The 23,043-nt window shown below is 40.5% G+C and overlaps 1 protein-coding gene across 1 annotated transcript; it reads left to right on the forward strand.

Moving 5' to 3' along the window:
• The first annotated feature begins 21,087 nt into the window (after window positions 1–21,087).
• On the forward strand, window positions 21,088–22,088 carry LOC147461753 (uncharacterized). The gene has a single exon (XM_086506213.1). It carries the CDS (start codon window positions 21,189–21,191, stop codon window positions 22,086–22,088), a length of 900 nt encoding a protein of 299 aa, XP_086362339.1. The 5' UTR covers window positions 21,088–21,188.
• The last annotated feature ends 955 nt before the right edge of the window (window positions 22,089–23,043 follow it).

Raw genomic sequence — 23,043 nt, forward strand, 5'->3', positions numbered from 1 at the left:
CAAAGATGAAAACATCAAGGCTATGGTCATATCGTATCATGGGTAATATGAAAGGGTTAATAGATGAGTTAATGGAATTCAATCTTGGCTGACCAAATAGGCTATGAATTGTTCTTTGGAATTGTAGTTTTGTGCTTACCATAATATATATATTTTGTCTAGTGATTGGGATTAATTGTGTATACAAATCCTCTTGGTTCATAGCAAGATAACTACGCTTACGTCAAAAGAAAAGTTATAGTCTATGAGAGATAGTATAGTGGGATCCGGTGATAGAAGTATTTCATTGAGCCTTTCTGGGCCAAAGACAAACACTATACATTGTTGAAAGTGTATTTTATGGCTAATCCATACGTTGATTCTAATAGATCGTACAAAGTGAAAGTGATAGAAATTATCATCATGTGGATTATTCATCTAGGATAACTCTAGTATGTATAAAATGTAGATATGAGAGAAGAGAAGGGAAGAGAAGAGAAGAGAGTTTACCTCCCAAGCCCTATTCTTGCCCGTAGGCAATAAGGATACTGCGGGGAGAGATGTACCTGTAGCAAGGAGAACCTAAAATTTGTAGAGAGGATGAATTACTAAGAGTGAGAGAGATAGATTTGGTTAAGGAGATGAGATTATATATATATATATGCTGGATTAGAGATGAAAAAGAAAACAACAAGAAATCAAGAAAACATCAATGTAGAACACATCTTACTTGACAAACCCTTCGACACCATTATTGATGGAGAGAGAAGAAGAGGGGAGAATTCAACGTTGATTGATACGCCAAGTCCAAGACCTTCTTTGATTAGAGTTGATCTTCCAAGGATAGCGTACAAGAATAGCTAGTCTTCCTCTAGGAGAAAGTGTAGGCTTGGGCTTATGTTAATGGCTAAGTACAATTAGGCATTACTATTCACTCCCTCAAGAATTCCTCTCATGAATGGATTGAATGCTTGAGTTCCTTTCAAGGAAGAAAAGGTCCCCTTTTATAGGTGAAGGGAACCCCCAAGGGTTTACACAAGAAGAGAGGAGCCACTGTGAACAGGAATTGGAAAAGTTGGAAATGAGCTGTCCCTGCATGATGTGGACCGAATCAGGTCTAGTATTTTGATCATATCTCCTCAACCGTGGCTCCAAATAGAAAAGTAAAAATATGGACAGAAAATTCACCTCATTAGCTACGATTTTCATTTTGAAGTTGTTTTCCAATTTGGATTGGAACCTTGTGTCAAAAATTCATCAAAATAGGGTCCATTTCTAGCAACAAAAGTCTTCCTGTGGTCCCCTTAGCCTAGACTTTCATTTGATTCCAAAGGACACCTCATGCCATATGAAAGCATGACATTGCTCCTTGACAAAGTTTTGTATTCATGCTTGCAATAATGCATTAAAATAAGTGTATCTTTGAAATCATGCCACCTAGTGTCCCACTAGGATTTGATTCCCTCCTAGTAGCTATTTAAAAAGAAATATAAGAAAAATATGAAAAATACATAGAATATATATATATATATATATATATATATATATATATATATATATATATATATATATATATATATATTGTAGTTTACCCTAGATATAGGATCTAGGTAGGGTGTGAGATGATAATGAGATAGTAGAAATAAAGAATCAATGCTTTTTTCCCCAAGTGAAAGAGGCGGAGCTATTGATGCTTTTCCCATAGTATTTTCTGATGGTAAAGTAAGAATAGGTTACCCTTGAGAAAAATAATAGGATGAGATAGAAGGCTTATTATTATACTTAAATATGCATATGTAAATTATACGAAAGATAATTATGTATCTAAAAAATTACAAGATAGATCTTGTAGCATGCGTTCCCACTATGTACGTGTCACAGCACGACATTCACCCTCTCTAAACCTGCACATCCTCCGGTATGTACCACATTATTTCTTTGTAAGATCAACCCTCTTGTACATCTTCATTGCTTTATTCTTCACTGGATGATTATAAAGCTTCATCTTCACTTTGATCTTTACCTGTGGTTTCCTCTTCTTCCTCATCAACATCTTCTGGATCATTGTCTCCTCTTCTCTTAAACATTTTGATCCTTTTTCTTGCAATGGGAATCTTTTCTTCTGTACCATCTAATTCAAACAAGCTGTAAGTAGCATTTTCATGCACATTCTTTACAACATACGGTCCAAACCATCTTTTTGAAAACTTACGCATGACTGTGTGTTGGTTATCAAGGCTATATCATAAACCAAAACCCAGTCACCTTTGTCAATTGCTTTGCTCCTGAGTCGATGTCTCTTATCAAAGTAGTCCTTGTTTTTCAACTTTGCATTTTTGAGTCGTTCTTTTGCAGCTTCAATGTCTCCAAGTCTTCTCTCTAGCTACCTTATACGCAGTGCAAGGAGATCTTCCCTGCTAAGCCCCTCTTGCCAAGGTAGTACATTCCATGTGGGAATTGTATCTTCAATCGGCATCACTGGCTTTTGACCATACATTAGCTCCACAGGCATGTAGCCAGTTATTGAGCTATGTGTTGTACGATCAGCCCATAAAGCATATGGTTACAGTTTTGGCCACTCACCAACTCTTCCTTCACAAGCCTTGGCCAAAGCTTTGATGATAGGAGGATGCCCTCTTTCACTCTTTCCATTGCCTTCAGGGTTGTAAGCTGTAGTAAGAGAAAGCTTGATTCCTAATCTAGAAAAGAACTCCCTTGCTTCTTCGGCATCCATTTCACCTCTATCTGTAGTGATTTTTCCCACACAACCATAACGGCAAATCACCTCATCAAGAAGGAATTTGCACACAGCTTCTGTGGTTTTAGCTCTTAATGCTCTTCCTTCAACCTGATTAGTTAGGTCTTCTCGTGCAAGAACCAAGTACCTCATCTGCCAGAGTCCTAAAGGCATTGTGACTAGATCCACAACCCATTTATAGTGCATGGCTAGTGGATACGTAGGGTGCAATCCATCACGATGTCGGACATTTGAATACATTTGACAAGTTACACATGACTCTGCAAATTGAGATACATCTTTATACATACCCTTCTACCAATATTTTTCTTTCAACTTGGAGAAGGTTGCCCACACACCCCTGTGTCCAGCCCATAGACTCTCATGAAACTCTTGCATGAGCTTTACTTGAGTCTCTTTTTTACATATAACCTGTTGTGGTGTAGCACCCTTTTGTTTAGGATGCTTCCACAAGTAGCCATCCCTCAAAAAGTACCCATATGCTTTCCTGCGTATCCTCTTGAATTCTTGTTCAGACCAATCATCCTTTTTTGTTAGAGTACTCAAGTAGCTTCCAATAAGAAGCCAATCACCTTCATAAAGCTCTTTCAAGAATGATTCAAATAGATTAGTCATGCAGACATTGTTACCTTTGACATGAGAGATAGAATAGAACTTTGTGCCTACATCATCTCCCTCGTCAATCATTTGTGACTCATCTTCATACCTTGCCCTTGATAGCATATCTGCCACTGTATTGTCTTTACCTGCAATGTGATTAAACTCAGGATTTAAGGACTTAATGGAGGCAATCCACCGCAACATAGCAATGTCTGGAGTTGAGCAGCTTGTAATCATCCCAAGAAGTGGTAGACAATCTATTTCTACAACCACACATGTACCAAATAGGTACTCTTTCCCACTTTTCAAGGCTGTAACCATACCCCATAACTCTCTCTTTATCTGTGGATAGTTTCTTTGGCGAGAACTAAGTACCTTTGCTCCAAATCTTACCACATACCTGTGTCCTTCTTTGTCATCTTTCCCTATTGCCCATCCAATCCCTGTAGGACTGGTGTCTACTGTCACAATTACTGGCCTTTGACACTCATAGTCTACGTTTCTCAAAGTTGTTGCTGACTGGAGCAACTCCTTTAGCTTTTTCATGGATTTTACATGTGCTTCTATCCATTTAAACTTCTGATTCTTTCTAATCAGCTGATAAAGAGGATGAGCTACATGTGCATAATGTGGAATCCAAATAACATAGAAGACACATGCTCCCAGAAACCTTCTAACCTCAGTGATGCTAGTGCATGTTTCTTTCATTCTTTGGATGGCATCTACCTTTGATGGACAAGGTTTCCTACCATATGGCCCGCACATGTGCCCCACAATGAGTACTTCTTTGACACCAAACATAGACTTTTTCCCTGACAATGTAAGATTCACTTCCTCCAACCTAGAAAAAATTTTATCACAATCATTTATGTGATTTACCACAAACCCACGACATCCCTTGAGATCCAAAGCTTCATCTTTGTCACTTTCTTCACATCCTTTGATAGGAAAATCATCAATGAAAGGCATTGTGATTTGAGGAATAAAGTCACGTAAGACCTTTTTCATCCCATTCATCATATGTGCAACCGAGTTGGTTTCTCCCTGTGGGGGCAAGGTACACATCCTTACCAAACCCAAAGGTGTCCTCATGGTTGTCAAGTCTCTGCTTTTGATTGCAAGCTGAAATTGATCATACCCTGAGTAGAGATCCCCCATTGAGTAGATTGCCCTCCCTGCAAACTCATCTACAATTGGACCTGTACCTACATTTCTAATTGTCACCTTATTCACTGGTTGCATATCTTGGATGAAGCTTAGACAACCATTCTTCTTTGGAACTGTGAACCACCTGTTTGATTATGGAGCACAAGAAGGCTCCAAGATTCCCATTTTGATTTTCTCATTCAGTAGCTCTACTAACTTTGGCAAATGAGCCTTTGGAACTGGAATAGGCGAAGATTCCAAGGCACATGAGGTATTGTGAAAATTACCATAGGAGCTACAATAGAAGGATCAACACATCCTATCTCATGTGGCTCAAATGCAAAAGCCTTACCATGCTTTGAAAGCATTTCTTTGAAGCACTTTGTCTCCTCCTGTGTTAGAAACTCCTCGCGACCAATCTGCAACTCTTGGAAAGACTTCTTTGTGAAGGTATGCCCAATCTTTTTAGGATTCCTCAAACTTGGTTGTAAAGAAGCCTGCTCAATCTTTTTCCTACTGTTGGGTGGTAAGAGTGAAGCTATTGGTTTCACCTTCTTTGCTACACTCTTGTATTTAGTTTCAACAGGGACTTCTAGGCCAACTGTTTGGTTTTCTTTAAAGGCTTCTATTACTTGATACATTTCCATAGAGCAAACTTCCACAACTTCATTTTCAAGATGCAAACTAGACCCCATTATAGCATCAAGCTCACCCATAGTATCTACAAAAGAAACTTGTTCACACAAACCCAAAACATTTTCAGTAGGCTCTAGCAACCCACTCTTTTTCATGCCTATTTGTACATTATACACATATTGCCTCTCACATCTCTTCAAATCTTCAAGTTTTGTAAAACATACTGATCCATTCTTTGTTACCAAGGAGATCGTTGAAAAAGCTTCACCTATTTTTGGATCAGGCGAGACCCTTTTTCTTTCTGTACCACTGCAATCCCTCTTTACAATGGTACTTGGACAAAACCTATCATTTCTCTATGATCATGAAACTCTTTGCTCACCTTTGGTAGAGGATGTTCTCTGAGGTTGTCACGATTTCTTTCATGGTTTACACAAACTGTGAGAAATTGGACAGCTCGTTTACCATCTTTGCTACGTATCCTAGCATATGCTGAACCATCATCCATTACCTTTGTTTCCATTTGAACTCCCACAATGTAGGGTTGTCACTACAAGAGGCTATTCATATTAGCAACGCTCACACAATGACGCTCAAAAAAAAAATTCCCGGCGTCACTATGAGCGTCGCAAATTTACAAGTAAATTTGCGACGCTCATAGCGACGCCGGCTGGGCTAAAAAAAATAACAGAGAGCGCCCAAAAACTCAGATCTCAGATCTGAGTTTTTCGGTGCCCTCAAGCAAGGAGCAGGTAACGCTCTCCCTCTCTCTCTCTCTCTCTCTCTCTTTCTTCTCCACACACACACACACACACACACACACACACACACACGAGGAGAGGAAGGAGAGCCAGGTATGCTCCTTCCATCTCCTCACTCTCATGTTCCCTTCCCCTCTTTCTCTCTCCCTCTCTCTTTCTCTCTCTCTCTCTCACACACACACACACAGTGTTTTTGAGAGAGAGAGAGAGAGAGAGAGAGAGATAAAGAGTACAAACATAAACAAAAACGCACACACACATACATAAACAAAGAATGCACACACACATTGAGAGAGGAAAAGAGAGAGAGAGCATGCATAAACAAAAAATGCACACATTGAGAGAGGAAAAGAGAGAGAGAACATGCATAAACAAAAAACGCACACATTGAGAGAGCAAAAGAGAGAGAAAACATGCATAAACAAAAAATCGCACACACATTGAGAGAGAAAGAGAGAGAAACTAATTTAACGTCGTAGGAAATTAATTAAAATTAAAAGACCTAAAGATCTAGCCGACGAGGAGTTGAACTCAAGACCTATTATTCAAGAGGGAAATGGCATAACCAATCTATCATACTTGGCATGGGTGATAGAAAGGTTATACCATTTATCTCTTTTTATTGGCACACACATCCACACACGCGCACACACACAAGAAGAAGAGAGTTATAACGTCGTAGGAAACTATCCTAAAAGACGTTAAAGATTAGGTTAGATGTAGACTTACGTTAAATTAGATTTAGGTTTATTTAAGTTAAATTAGATTAGATTTAGATTTATTTTTAGTTAGATTTATGTTTATTTACGCTAGATTTAGATTTACGTTATATTAGATTAGATTTAGGTCTCCATAGACTACGATGCCTGCATGAAGCGGGTGAAGAAATCCCTCAATGGAATATAGGGTATTGCTACCTTCACTCATGGTGGGCTCCGTCGATCCAAAAGTACTGGTGAAATGTCTTCAGAAGATAGGGAAGAAGGTGGACCTTCTGGGCGGCAAGAGTCACTACATCCCCGACAATGACCATCTAGACAACCTCTAGTCATTCAACAGCAACTTCAAAGTTAGTAACAATAGCAAGAACGGTCCAAAGGGCCAATTGCTGTCGTTAGATGTGGATGGAGATGAGGCAGCGTCACCGCCGGAAGTTAACTCTCACATCTTTAGTGATGAGAATGCCAACTCTTGCCGAGTTATGTGAAAAATTATGTGTTAAATCAGTTTTAAGGTTCTTATAATCCCTGTTAGTTAAGTTATTTGTTTTTAATATAACATAATTTATGTTAGATTTAGATTTATGTTATATTAGATTAGACTTAGGTTTATTTAGGTTTACCCACACACACACACACACACACACACACACACACACAAGAAGAAGAGAGTTTTAACGTCGTAGGAAAATATCCCAAAAGACGTTAAAGATTAGGTTAGATGTAGACTTACGTTAAATTAGATTTAGGTTTATTTTTAGTTAGATTTACGTTTATTTAGATTTACGCTTATTTACGTTAGATCTAGTCCACGCAAGAATTACTTACGGTTTAGGGTTTAGAGTTAGACGAACAATGAAAAGATCTACTGTGAAAAGATGTTGAGATGCTGTGAAGTGCTACAGCTAGAGAATAGGCAAAGGGGTTTTGTCCACTACATGCAGTATCATGTAGACGTGGGTCTGTAGATTTCTTGTACCCACAAATATAGGTATTGACCAATAAAGACGAGATTATAACCCGGTGGTTCTAATCTCCGTGCACCTCTAGACCGAGGTGTGCGGGGATTGGACATGACTAGAGAATGTGAGGTAGAGAGAGAGAGAGAGAGAGAGAGAGAGAGAGAGAGAGAGAGAGAGAGAGAGAGAGAGAGAGAGAGAGATCGAGTTGTTGCCAATTATAACTCGTCAGACTCTGACGCTGGCCAACAAGCAGCAATCTTGCAACCCAATAGACGTGTTCGCAGGCGCTTTGGTCAAGCAGCATATGTGAGGCCACAAGATGCCTCACATATGTGTGATAAAGCCCGGGACACGCTATGGCGAACCATAGATGATGAGCGCATATCTGGGATTGTCATGTGCAATCTCGGTGTTGAGAAGAAGATGACGGAAGATCTAGAGGCTAAAATCAACCGATTTTGCATGCTCCACAATCTAGTGATGCAAAAGTGGATTTCACAATATGAGGATGTAAAGAAAGAGCGACAAAGGGCACGAATCGAGTGGAGACGGGGAAGACGACCAGCGATGCACTATTCGACGGGTCTGGAGAGCCTACCAACATTCATGAGCTTAAGATGGTTGCACAACCAATTGAAAAGCGCACAACAATGCGGTGACGAAGTGACTGAGGAAGAGTGGGATTACTCTCGGGGTTGCGCGACCAAAATAAGTTTGCAATGTACGACTAGCTAGTGACTTTATTTCTAAACGTTTGAACGGCCACTCATAATCTTTTTTTGTTGTAGTATAAGTCATACACAGCACCATGGTGTAAAGGTCGACATTTTAGGGTGGAACGGATCGTCAAAAAGCGTTTTACTCAAGATTGTGGAATCATGGCAAAATTTGAACAGTCTAGTCGACGACGTTCCTCTGATACAGATCCTGTGGTGGCGGAACTCACTTACTTCGGCACGCTACAAGAGATTTTGAGGATCGATTACAGAGGATTTTTTGTCAACTTGTTCGACTTGCAATGGTTCAAGATAATCATGGAGGGTCGCAACGCTACTGTGAGTAGAGGAGAGTCTGGTTTTCTTGAGGTGGATTCTACTAAGAAATGGACTGACCTAAGAGACACTTTCGTACTAACCGAGCATTGTGAACAAGTAAGTATGTAAATAGTTAACATCCCCCTTTTACAAGTTATGTGCTTGAAAGCTCTCATGTAAGTTATGTGGCTCTGGCAGGTAATATTTCATCCTACAAAGTCTACATCAAACTGGTGGTACGTCATAGAGGTAGCCCCTCGTAGTGCAAGAACGTATGAAGGCTACCATGTGCCAATCACAACGGCATCAATGGAGGAGATCAGAGAAGATGCTCAATCAGAAGCCACTGCGGTGGTGCCAGACGAGCATCAAGATGCTACTACTCTATATGGGGTGCATGCAGAGGATCTACAAAATGAAACAGAGGATATGTGTTTAAACGGAGAGCTCTATATAGATATAGGAAGTTATGCTGAGTTATGCGAGGATGAGAGAGAGATCTCTTAAAGCCACATATATTGTATTTGAACAATTTTGCTCCGTGTTGTAAAAGCTCTGGCTCTCTAAGTACCTTCCATGGTGTATAACGCTCTTTTCTACTCGCGCTCACATCTTTTGATTGAAAATTCTGAGTTTTTGACTTGCCTCTTCTATCACTCAATTCATTGCGTCATTGTATTTATATGCGTCATTACATCATTGTATTTAATGGTCTTTGCGTCATTGTCTACTCTATTCATTCAATATTAAGTTTAAATATTCGTGTGTTTAATGCAAGTATGGATGATGAGGAGTTTCTTTCTTCTTTGTCACCGCAGCAGAGATAGTGGTACATGGAGCGTCACCGCTATGGCGCATCATCGCGCGTTCCTAATCCATCCGCATCTCCCTCTCTTTCGGAGCATTCGGCGCGCTCCGAAGCTTCGGTGTCAACGAAACGATCTTCACACTCGTCTAGACACCGGCGCTCTAGTGGTGGCGGTTGTTGTGGGGATTGCGCCGCCGATGCCTCCACACCGCCTGGTGTTCGACGAGGCTCTTTACCCTCCCCTTCTTTGCCCACCCCCACACTAGCCACAGCATCGCCATCTACGCCAGGTTTTGCGCGGCTGACTGTTCCTAGTAGCTACACACCTCTACCTACTCCGCCAGGAGCCACCCCACTCGACACTCCTCGCTTCGGGGCATAGACGCCGGTGGAGACACCTGACGTCCGTACCCCCATCAACACGCCGCTAGAGACCCCTGCCGGGACACCCAGGTTTACGCGTCACCGGCCAGAGGGCTTGCCTTACTCCGTCGACTTCAACGGCGGCATCATCATGGATGATGACGGCAAGAAGGTGATCTCGCGCATGCGTGGTCTTTGCTCTCAGCTGTTTAGACACTACATACTAAAAAAATGGAGTGAAGTACCAAGTGATTAAAAGACAGAGTCATCAACATACTTCATGATGAGTTTCCCGTTCCAACACGGGATCAACGCTTCAATGAAGACCTGATGAAGATTCGAATGCGCGAATACTGCAAACACAAGCGTTCCAAAGTGCAAAAAGCAATCAAGCATGGGTGGAACAGGCCAGATTGGTTGGCCAAAGAAGATTGGAAGAATGCGAAGAAAGCAGCGCGTGAGAATCCCGACAAGTGGAAGCAACAAAAGGATGCAGCCAGAGCGCGAGTAGAGGCAGGGAGCTCGCACCACTTGGGGAGCGGTGGATGGGCATCATTTGAGGCCGATTTTGTAAGTGTTTTTGCATTGCTCTTTATGTTCGATAGTTTAGGGTTTATGAGTTTTTTAATTCTAACATAATGAAATCTTTGTATGTTTTGACTGTGGTCGATGACAGGACGTGATCCCACACCGTACGAGCGCGAGTACGCAAGCAGGAAGGGCTTAAACGCCCTGATGGACATTCTCAGTTCTCGCGGCGGCATGGTTAGTATTAATTAGGGTTTACTCTTTTCTATTTTTTGTATTGTTTTATAAATGTCGTTATATGTTTATACTTACTCAAAGCTGTCTTATTGTCTTTTTTTGCAGAATCCGACAGATACGCCGCTTGGACGCGATGAGACGTATGACTAGACGACGTCAGTTTAGCCGTAGCTAGATAGCATTAGTTTAGGGTTTCTCATAGCTCATGTATCATGAGACGGATTTTATACGTCTTTTTGAACCATGTATATTATTACATTTGTCGTTGCAGTTCATTTTGCCAATCAATTCTTTATGCCTATGATGTTGTACAATTGTCATTATTACATTTGCCAATCAATTCATTTTGCCTATGATGTGTACAATTGTCAATTTTACGCTTGTCAATTTTGCAAACAATGCGTCTTGTGGGTGACTATTTTGGGTCTATTATCTACCCTTGCACTTTTTTTAAAAAGTGAATCAAGTACAATATGGTTGATGGGTGGCAGGGCATTCAATGCCCTCTCACCAAAAAAAATCTCTCTCGGGCGTCGCTATAACCGTCGCTATTTATGGCTCTGTAGCGTCGCTATAGACTTTTGTGTAAACGTCGCTATAACCATCGCTATGACCGTCGCTATGAGCGTCTCTATATAGCGACGCTTATAGCGACGCCTATAGCGATGCATATAGTGACGCTATCGTAGCGACGCTATTAACGACAGTTTTAGCGACGCCGGGGGTTATAAAAACCCAGTGTATTTCCGTCGCTAGCAGCGTCACAAGAGCACACAACCTCTTGTAGTGTGTCCAAGGATGAGATGATTCCTGTACAAAGAAGTTTTGGTCAATCTCTACATCACCTATTGTTACCTTCACACCTGGACATGCTGCATACAATTCACTGGATGAATTGTTTGCCACTTTTACCATCCAACCATGATCTGTGTCCATCGGCCATTTGCACTTGTTGTAGAGACTCTTTGACATTATGGTTATTTCTGAACCATGGTCAATCATAGCAACAAATAGCTCTTCAAGATCACCTACCTTGACCAAAGTTTCTGTAGTAGCCCTTGCCCAATGACTTCGTGAATAGTAACTCCTAGGGATATCTTCAACTTCTTCATCATCATTTGAGAAATGCACTTGCTTCACTCTCCCACTAGATTGGTAGCATCCTACCACAGCTCCATCATTCTCCTTATTTTGCAGTTGCATCCCTTGTGTCTTTAAGGTTTCCCCTTCAACCTGTGGTGGACGAGAAACTTCAGCAAGGGTTTGCCTCTTCCTCTTGATGATGTCAATGATCTCCTCATGGAATTCACGCTTTGTAATGCCAAGAACTTCTCCCAGATTAAACTCAATCTTGCTATTCAAGATCCTTTCCTCCAAGACTTTCTTTAAATCTGTAGCAACCTCAATATTAGATTGTAGTTTATAAGTTGGGCCTTTTGTCTTACCTTTTGTTGGCGCTTTCTTCTTTCCTGTTGTAGACTCCTCCATGAGTACTTCAGGTGGAGATGCTCCTTGTGTTGAGGGTGTTTGAGAAGGCATTGAGTCGCTTCTTCCCCCACTTCTAGAAGCTCTTTCTGATGGTCCTTCATCAGCATTCTCACGTCTGCGCTTCTCTTCTACAATTGCCTCATTTTGTTGGCATTTTGGAATGTAGGCATGCACTCAAAATGAGTTCACTGGATCATTCCATCCTGTTTCTAGACGTATGTAATCACTTGCTTCATGTAGAATCTCTTTTGTAAGCTTTCCATTTTTAGATAATTGCATGACATTTGGCCAAATTTGACCATGATGGTCACTCACCTCTTCATCACAAAAATGTTCAATTTTTACTCCATAAGTAGCTGCCTCAACTGAAGAGGTGGCATGCTTAGTTGCCATATCTTCAACTAAGGTTTGCATTTCCCCCTTCCCAAAGTTAGTTCTCAAGGGTAGACCTGTCTCTCTTAAGTGGATTTTACCATCCTTAAAAAAGACAACATCTTTTGACAAAGCATCACTAAAATCATCACAATCCCTTCTTACATGGTCTGTACTATCACACCAAATACATCTATTAACAAACCCTTCTTTGGGCTGTTGTCTTTGCCTAGGAAGTGGCCTTGATGGTTGGCCTTTTTATTCAAGCTTTGCAAGCTTCACCTTCAAGTCACGCATTCCCTTTACAAGCTCATCTAGCATGGACTCATCAAACTTAGGAGCGACAAAAGTAGGCTTTACCATTTTGTTAGAAGTTGAGGTGGAAGGACTTGTAGTGTTTACTACCATCTTGTCCCTTCTTCTTTGTCGTTTGGCAAGCAGTGAGACAACACCTTCAACCTCATTCCAGTTGGTCTTTAGTCCTTGCTCAGCATCCTTATCTTCAAGAAGAAGCTCCAAATTTTCTTGAAACTCTTTACCTGCATCTTGTAAGAAAAGAGCTGTCTTCTCTGCATCTAGTGTGGACCTTTCTGTCCTTGCAAGTTGTGCATAGCACCGCTCAAATTCCCTAAGTAGCTCTGTTATTGATAGTCCTTGCTTTGGCTTGACTACCCATTCTAAGAATGTCCTTTTGGTCACTCTCTCAAAGTCCTCCATGAAGTATTCCTCCTTTAAAGCTACTTTGAGTTCTTCCCAATTTCTCCCATGCCCATATTTAATTGCTCTAACATGCTCCCTAATTTCTGGAGCAACAACTAGCTCAAAGCTTTGAATCATCTCACCTTCTGACACGCGATGCAGCTCCATCTCCTTCACATACTCGCGTAAGTACTTGGTTACATCTTTGCCATTGAATTGATCCATTCTGTTGACGACCGCTTGTATGGCCTTCGTTGCTGAAATCTCCCTTCTTTCAGTGGCATGTTGTTGTTGCATGAACATTGCAAATGCTTGAAACATTTTCATTGTTGTTGGGTCAAAATGCATACCCTGTTGCTCAACATGATCACCCATGGTTACCCACAAACTCTCACCTTGGCAGTTTTGCATCGAGTTCACAAAAAATATATCGAGAAATTTGCGGCCTTTCCAGGAAAGCACCGGGCTTATGGCTGTGAGAGTTTGTGAGAGAACTCTACAAAAACTATATGAAGGAGTTAAACCATAGATGCCATGAAGACTAGGGTTTGGAAAGAAGTGCAATCAAAGAAGCCCACCCATTCTCTCTTGCACTCACATGCACAAAGAAAGAACACAAAAGAGAATGTCAAAATAACACAAAGATGAAAACATCAAGGCTATGGTCATATCGTATCATGGGTAATATGAAAGGGTTAATAGATGAGTTAATGGAATTCAATCTTGGCTGACCAAATAGGCTACGAATTGTTCTTTGGAATTGTAGTTTTGTGCTTACCATAATATATATATTTTGTCTAGTGATTGGGATTAATTGTGTATATAAATCCTCTTGGTTCATAGCAAGATAACTACGCTTACGTCAAAAAAAAAGTTATAGTCTATGAGAGGTAGTATAATGGGATCCGGTGATAGAAGTATTTCATTGAGCCTTTCTGGGCCAAAGAGAAACACTATACGTTGTTGAAGTGTATTTTACGGCTAATCCATACGTTAATTCTAATAGATCGTACAGAGTGAAAGCGATAGAAATTATCATCATGTGGATTATTCATCTAGGATAACTCTAGTATGTGTAAAATGTAGATATGAGAGAATAGAAGAGAAGGGATAAGAAGAGAAGAGATTTCCCCTCCCAAGCCCTATTCTTGCCCGTAGGCAATAAGGATACTGCGGGGAGAGATGTACCTGTAGCAAGGAGAACCTAAAATTTGTAGATCAGAGGATGAATTACTAAGAGTGAGAGAGATAGATTTGGTTAAGGAGATGAGATTATATATATATATATGTTGGATTAGAGATGAAAAAGAAAACAACAAGAAATCAAGAAAACATCAATGTAGAACACATGTTACTTGACAAACCCTTCGACACCATTATTTATGGAGAGAGAAGAAGAGGGGAGAATTCAACATTGATTGATACGCCAAGTCCAAGACCTTCTTTGATTAGAGTTGATCTTCCAAGGATAGCGTACAAGAATGGCTAGTCTTCCTCTAGGAGAAAGTGTAGGCTTGGGATTATGTTAATGGCTACGTACAATTAGGCATTACTACTCACTTCCTCAAGAATTCCTCTCATCAATGGATTGAATGCTTGAGTTCCTTTCAAGGAAGAAAAGGTCCCCTTTTATAGGTGAAGGGAACCCCCAAGGGTTTACACAAGAAGAGAGGAGCCAGTGTGAATAGGAATTGGAAAAGTTGGAAATGAGCTATCCCTGCATGATGTGGGAAGACTGGGGTCGAGTATTTTGATCATATCTCCTCAATCGTGGCTCCAAATAAAAAAGTAAAAATATGGGCAGAAAATTCACCTCATTAGCTACGATTTGCATTTTAAAATCGTTCTCTACTTTGGATTGGAACCTTGTGTAAAAAATTCATCAAAATAGGATCCATTTTTGGCAGCAAAAGTGTTCCTGTGGTCCCCTTAGCCTAGATTTTCATTTGATTCCAAAGGACACCTCATGCCATATGAAAGCATGACATTGCTCCTTGACAAATTTTTGTAATCATGCTTGTAATAATGCATTAAAATAAGTGTATCTTTGAAATCATGCTACCTAGTGTCTCACTAGGATTTGATTCCCTCCTAGTAGCTATTTAAAAAGAAATATAAGAAAATTATGAAAAATACATAGAATATATATATATATATATATATATATATATATATATATATATATATTGGAGTTTACCCTGGATATAGGATCTACCTAGGGCGTGAGATGATAATGAGATAGTAGAAATAAAGAATCAATGCTTTTTGCCCCAAGTTAAAGAGGCAGAGCTATTGATGCTTTTCCCATAGTATTTTCTAATGGTAAAGTAAGAATATGTTACCCTTGAGAAAAATAATAGGATGAGATAGAAGGCTTATTATTATACTTAAATAAACATATGTACATTATAGGAAAGATAATTATGTATCTAAAAAATTACAAGATAGATCTTGTAGCATGCGTTCTCACTATGTACGTGTCACATCATGACACGCGGCATGGGAACCACTCCATTTCTTTGCATCCACAAAAACCTGGGTTCTTCCTGCACCGGTACGTTTGTTTGCATCACCTTCGACTCGAACCTCATTACTTCACTCATCCTATGCACCACAACATTTGACAACCCCTTCCTGGCTTGCCACTTCTTCAGTATCTTTTTGGCCTGGACTCTTGCCAATTCCACTGCCTTGGCATATGTCACATGCCCATCCATATCCACTTTATCGCTGCCCTCCTCAACACTTTGGGTATCATTTACCTCCATCAGCTCCACCAAAGGGCTTCAAATTCCCATATGAACGCCTGGAAATCTTTGTCTAGCCTTTTCTTTAAATCATCAGCTTTCTCTTTACCTCATGCATCTTCACCGTTAGCATGTACTGATGCCAAAAAGCATCTTCCAAAACTTCACAATTCATCTTTTCCTAACTAGCAATGGGAAAATTTGTACTGCACTTTCTTCTTTTGTCAACCCGTTTTCCAGCGCAAATAGACCGTAGTCTTGTAACCAGGTTTTTTTGGATCGTATGCATGTTTTCTTTCTCTTTTCCTCTCTCAATGTGTGCGTTTTTTGTTTATGCATGTTCTCTCTCTCTTTTCCTCTCTCAATGCGTGCGTTTTTTGTTTATGCATGCTCTCTCTCTCTTTTTCTCTCTCAATGTGTGTGTGCATTCTTTGTTTATGTATGTGTGTGCGTTTTTGCACTCTCTCTCTCTCTCTCTCTCTCTCTCTCTCTCTCTCAAAAACACTATATGTGTGTGTGTATGTGTGTGTGTGTGAGAGAGAGCGCGATGGAGAGAGAAAGAGGGGAAGGGAACATGAGAATGAGGAGAGGGAAGGAGCATACCTGGCTCTCCTTCCTCTCCTCGTGTGTGTGTGTGTGTGTGTGTGTGTGTGTGTAAAAGAAAAAGAGAGAGAGAGAGAGAGAGAGAGAGTGAGGGAGAGCGTTACCTGTTCTTTGCTTGAGGGCGCCGAAAAACTCAGATCTGAGATCTGAGTTTTTGGGCGCGCTCGGTTATTTTTTTTACCCCAGCTGGCGTCGCTATGAGCGTCGCTATGAGCGTCGCAAATTTCTTTGTAAATTTGCGACGCTCATAGCGACGCTTATAGCGACGCTCATAGCGACGCCGGGAATTTTTTTTTTTGAGCGTCGCTGTGTGAGCGTCGCTAATGTGAAGAGCCTCTTGTAGTGTAGAGCTGGTCATAGCCCCAATCTGGCACCATCTTAAGTTGACGCATGAATGGTCGCCCCAAAATGACATCAAAGTTGTTGCTCTTTCATAAATCCACTACTACAAAGGTATGCTCGTACTCAATTCCACATGAGGCAACTATGATATGTTCCAACGTACCCAAAGGTCTTTCTATAAATCCATTTGCAAGTTGTAGTCCACTACTACAAAGGCATGCTCGTACTCAATTCCACATGAGGCAACTATGATATGTTCCAACTTACCCAAAGGTCTTTCTATAAATCCATTTGCAAGTTGTAGTTTCATTCATGTTTTTTGAGAGCTAGTCTCCCCCACTTCTCCTAGATTTCCTTTGTGGAAATGGCGACTCCAACCTCACTATTAAGTATGTAAATTGTTTTTATGCCTTTGTGCTCCATTATTAAGGTGGTGTTTCTTCACCTTCACAATAATTGCCCACCTTGTTTACAGTCACATGTTTCACTTTTGGTTTCTTTGGTGAAGTTATACCCATGTTGTCATCTACTACGTGTATATCTTGATGATGATTTTTCTCTCCCTTCTTCTCTAGATATTTGCTCACTTCTTGCCATAGATGTGGTTTAATTTTTAACAACTCTGAGAGAGAAAGTGTGCATTGTATATGATAAGATATCGATTCGTGTAAGCTTTTAGTATCCATCATTTTTGGTGTGGATTTCCATTGAGATGCTACCACTCTAGCCATGGATTTTGCTTTGCGTTCTCCTATGAAAGATGGAAAAGTTTGTAGAGGGTGTGGTTTTCTCTCTTTAGATGCTATAGACCCAGAATCCTTGTATAGAGATGTCCTTGGTAGAACTCATGATCCATGTTGACTTTTGGGATATGTGTTGACTGTAAAGTAGCACTACCATCTTTGTGGTTTTTGATTGTTTCCCACAAGGATTGTGGCCACAATTCTTCCACTTCTAGAATAATCATCCACAAAGCCTCATAACCAATCGATCAAGCATGGCAACCTTCTCTCTCAGAGAGGAAATCCCTTGACTGCTTCAGGCTTGGGGTAGACTTGCAATTCTGGACAGCATCACTGGGAGAATGGAGGCCTACTCAACAACATGAGCATCTTCCACACGAGTAGGGTGAGTTGATGCTTCCCCAGCCGAGAGGCAAGGCCTGTAAAATCTAGCGAAAGGGCTTCAAGACGGAGGATGAGCATGGTGTTGTTGACAGAGCTTCTTATGGATGAATGGATTTCTTGGAGATGGTTTGTTGGTAATGGTCTAGTTCGGCGAATCTAGTTTGGCACATATGCTTCGGAGTGGGCCATCTACGACCATAGCCGGAGATTGGCTCTAGTGTTAGAAAAAAACTGGGGTCCAGTGTATTTTAGATGATTGAAATCCTAAAATCCCGGTTAGATTTTGAGCTTTCCTTGAAGAAAACCAGGAAATGTTCACAAGTTTTAGTGTAATTCCTGGCAAAAGCTACAAATTTTGACCTAAAAAACGGGAGAATTTCAAGTTTTCCCTTATTTTCTTTTGTTAGGAAACATGTATTTTTCTAGCCCTGCTTGGCTCCATTTGGTGACAACAGATGGATAATGATGGCTTCTTCATTGCTTGGTTTGCAAATGCTATGGTATCGTCTTCTATTAGGTGCATCAAGCCTATGGTTTGATGTTTTTGCATTTTAGGGAAAGGGAAATGTAAGGATATGGTCATGCTAGGCTTGATTATCAACTATTTGAACAATTAACTAAGCCTCACTCTTGGTCACACACAAAAAGGATCATTAAATGAATAATTATGCCCACCCTTTGTAACTATGCCGACTTTGGCATAGTTGTGAAGTTCAAGGCTTAGTTGGGAGGATGAATGAATACCTAAGCCTTGCATGACAATGCAAGAGGCTTAGTTATTCATTTAATGCTCTATCTTTGCATAGTTGTCTTAGTTATATATCTATAACTGATAACTAAGCCTCGCGTGACCATAGCCTAAGCTATCATGGATTTGCTATGATGACGACAAAACTTTTAAAGCCTTTTTGTGCCCCCCTTGGATATGGTTGTTTTTTGGTGGTATATAGTAATCCCTTTGAGGGTAGGTCTCTGGCGGGTGGGAATCAAAATAGGCTCCGTGACACCCTGTTTGGTTTTTTCTTTTTGTTGCTTGATGATGGCGATTGTATCTAATGGATGGTAATTCCTAATGGATTTAAAAAAATCAAAGGGTATTAATTCAAATATTTCCTGTGAGAGAGAGAGAGAGAGAGAGAGAGAGAGAGCAATGACACTTTAAAGAGAAGAAAACGCTAAATGAAAAATAAAAGAAAAGAGAAACACCTCTTTATATGGACACAAAATGTCTTTTCACTTTCCTTCTTTAGATGTCTTTTGACTTTCCACCTTGATGTGTCTTTTCATTTAGTAAAGTCACCCTTCATTTCCTAAACTCTCCCTTTACTTATACACTTAATAAATGTTTTGAAAGAATTTTTATTTTTATGATATTGAGAGACCTGCTGGATGGACCATGGCAATTTCTTGCATGGGATTCTATGTAATTTTTTGTTAGTTAATATACTTCCAAGCCACACTAGTTGGTGTTAGTATTCTTTACGATCAAGATAATCATCATGCAATGCCACTATCGCATGTACTATGCCTAATTTTTTGTCGTCGAAGAACATAGAAGTTCTCTTAATCTTTTCACCTATTTTTTTGGTCAAAGAGGGGATAAATAAATACTAACTAAAAACAAAATTCCATAATTGCTAGCAAATCTTGTGCAACTGTCGCCCTGCATGCAAGCAAACTATGTCCGTCCAGTGCTCACCTCCCATACATTCCCCATGGCGACCACCATTTTCACCGAGAGAGAGAGAGAGAGAGAGAGAGAGAGAGAGAGAGAGAGAGAGAGAGAGAGAGCTCTCAAAAGACACCTAGTTGCTATGCGAGCGAGTGATTCTAGAGCAATCAAAGAGATTAGAAGCTTCAAGCTGTGAGAGCTTCAAGAAATAGCTCTCATCGTTTTCACTTCTCTACGTTAAGAGAATATTAAAAAGTATTCTTCACTTTTTTTTTTTGGGAGTCATGGGGATATACCTTGAAAAAAGCAAAAATATTATATTGATATATGCAATTTTAGCATACAAACAAAAATAAGTTAACCAGTACACAATTGTTTTAACTTCTTTACTTGGTAAGCCTAATGACGTTTTTTAGTTTCTTGATTCTAGGAGAGGCCAATTGGCATCATCTAGACCATTGCCCTTAGCCCAAATCGCACGATCAACAATTTTCACATGCTTTAATGAAGGAAAGATTACCAAAATACCCCTCTAATTTGTGGAAATTCCCAAAGTACCCCTCATATTATGTCATAAATTTCGAGAATGCCCTTCAAATTTTCCAAAATTCCCAAAATTCCTCTGGTTGTGAGAGTAAATTTCTCCAAAGATAAATAAAAATTGTAGCTTTTCATAAGAAGACTGGTTTTCTATCAATACAAGATTCTAAAACTAGAATTTGAGCTGGTTATGTAAGCTTTGTAAATGAATTGCTTCAGTATTTTTAGACATAATTGTCTTTTTTTGGGAGGTAACTTGTGACAAATTACATGCTAAGCACTAAAAACCGGATCTCGATTGTCAAAAAAGAATAAAGATTAGGGAATCGTGAACAATCGAACAAGGTTATTTTGGGAATTTTTGAAATTTGAGGGGTATTTTGGGAATTTCCACAAGTTAGAGGGGTACTTTGGTAATTTTCCCTTTAATGAATTAGCTTTGCTTTTTGGTTCGCCTGCATTGCGACGTTGCTTTGCTTTAAATCGGGTTGCTCTCTCCTACACACTTCTTTAAATCGGGTTGCTCCCTCCTGCACACTTGTCCGACCTACTATAGCAGCAACATTAGAGATGCCCCTCTGCTCCTCCATGTTGGCAATAAACAAATCCTAGTCTATTATTATTATCGAATATACCTATGTAAACTCATTAACGAATGAACACATCGAAGCGTCACAGCTTGAAATGAAAAGGCAGAACCCTTCCTGTAAATAACTAACGAACGCGAGCAATGAAATATAGATCTCGTTTACACAGATAAAGCTGTCATGTGTCAACTTCATCGTCTCTGCAACTCTGATAAGATTCATACTTATGTTTTCTAGTCATACATCTATGTTTTGTTATATATAGTCGTCAACATGGTATCAATCGCTGATGACTGCTAACTTTTTGCTCTCGTAGCCCTCTCGCTTCCTGCTGCTGCAGACTTCGCCTCTTGATTTGATACGGACCTATCAAGAAGTCATGGCTGCGGCATCAACTTCTTCCTCACACACAAAATTTTACCAAATCGAATTGAAAAGCTTTAGGGCAGTAATTATCTTCCGTGGAGTCTTCGCATCAAAATGGTCCTCGAGAAAGCTGGAAACTGGGAGGTCACCGATGGATCTGAACTTGACCCTGCAAAACAACCTATTGCAGCCGGTGCCCAACCTCCTACTGATGACGAGAAAGCCGCGTGGAAGAAGAAAGACCTCGAGGCCAGAACAGAGATCATCATGCACCTTGGTGATCGACAACTTCAACTTGTTCGAACACTAGAAACTGCCTACGAAATGTGGGAACTTCTCAAGACACAGTATCAACAAACCAATATTGTCTCCCGTGTCCTCATCCAAAAACAACTCAATGAGATACAGATGGATTCATACCCTACAACTGAGGCATTCCTTGAAGCTTGGCAGGCTGCCAATGAAAATTTACTGATTGCCGGACTCCACCTCCCTGAGGAGGTCCAAGTAAATATTTTGCTTGCAGCTTTACCTGATTCATGGCAATCTCTTGTTTCTCAGCATGCTAATACACCTAACTTAAAGCTAACTACCTTGTTGGCAAATATAAGACAGGAAGATCAGATTCGGAACAGGGGTAGAAACACCATAGCCTCCACAAGTACCCCTCTAATTACTCCTCAAGCCATGATTGTTGGTAATATCGCCCAAACTTCCGCTTTCGACCACGTCCATTCAACCCTCGTCAATCCCAAATGTTTACTCCAACAACTCAACAAACTCTACCCGGAATGCGGACATCACGTTCTTCAATGCAACCGTTGTTCAATCCCTCTCGTTTTCGCAACTCAATGCGACCTTCTCCTTCCACCAATAATACTAATGCTCCTGTCTGTAATTTCTGCCATCGCAGAGGCCATACTGAGAGACAATGTCACACTAAAAGACGCCAATTTCGTAATGCTTCCAGCCCTCGACTGGATGCAAACTTGGCCTATTCTGCTGATGATGTGACTGAAGATGTTACTACCATGCACCTCTATGCTGCGATAGCCAGTCCACCTGGTGATACTGATGCTTGGTACCTTGATACTGGTGCCACTCACCATATGACGGGCACCCAAGAGTGGTTACACGACTACCAACCTACTTCTCTCTTGAGGTTCGCCTGGGAGATGATTCCTTATACCAAGCTGTTGGAAAAGGGGATTTACATTTGCAGCTACCTACGGGTGCTACTACTTTTATTCCAAATGTGTACTATGTCCCCGGCTTAATGAAGCACCTTCTTTCTGTCAATGAACTGACAAGCCATGCTACTTCAGTGGAGTTTCAACACAACTTCTGTGTGATTAAAACTCCTTCTCCTTCTGGTGTTCCCACACACCTCATTTGTCCCAAGCGAGGACGTCTCTATCCCCTAGGATTGGCTGTTATTCGTCATAGCATGGAGCTATATGCTGCTAATAGCACTCAAGATGAGGAGACCTTACTATGGCACTATCGGTTGGGTCATCCTCATGTACAAGCAATGCGTACTCTAAAAACACACCATATGGTGGAAGGCTTTAATCCCAAACTGAGCCACATTTCCTTATGTGAGGCATGTATCTTTGGCAAGATGACCAGAACCAAATTTCCTAGATCCAAGAGCAAGACTAAAGGAACCTTGGAACTTATTCATTCTGATTTATGTGGACCTATGCCCACTACTTCACTTACCGGCTCTTCTTACCTTCTCACGTTTATTGATGATTGGTCCAAGTACACTGTTCTGTACTTTCTCAAGAAGAAATCAGAAGTGCTTACTCATTTCAAGCACTACAAAAATTTTGTCGAGCGGCAGCTGAATAAGCAACTTCGAAGCATTCGCACCGACAATGGCGGTGAATATATCTCGAATGAGTTTACAGCTTAGTGTACTGAAGAGGGTATTTTCCATCAGTTTACAGTTCCCTACTCTCCCCAA

Source organism: Adiantum capillus-veneris, chromosome 3, assembly GCF_014529385.1.
Source record: "Adiantum capillus-veneris isolate H3 chromosome 3, ASM1452938v2, whole genome shotgun sequence".
Lineage (NCBI taxonomy): Eukaryota > Viridiplantae > Streptophyta > Polypodiopsida > Polypodiales > Pteridaceae > Adiantum > Adiantum capillus-veneris.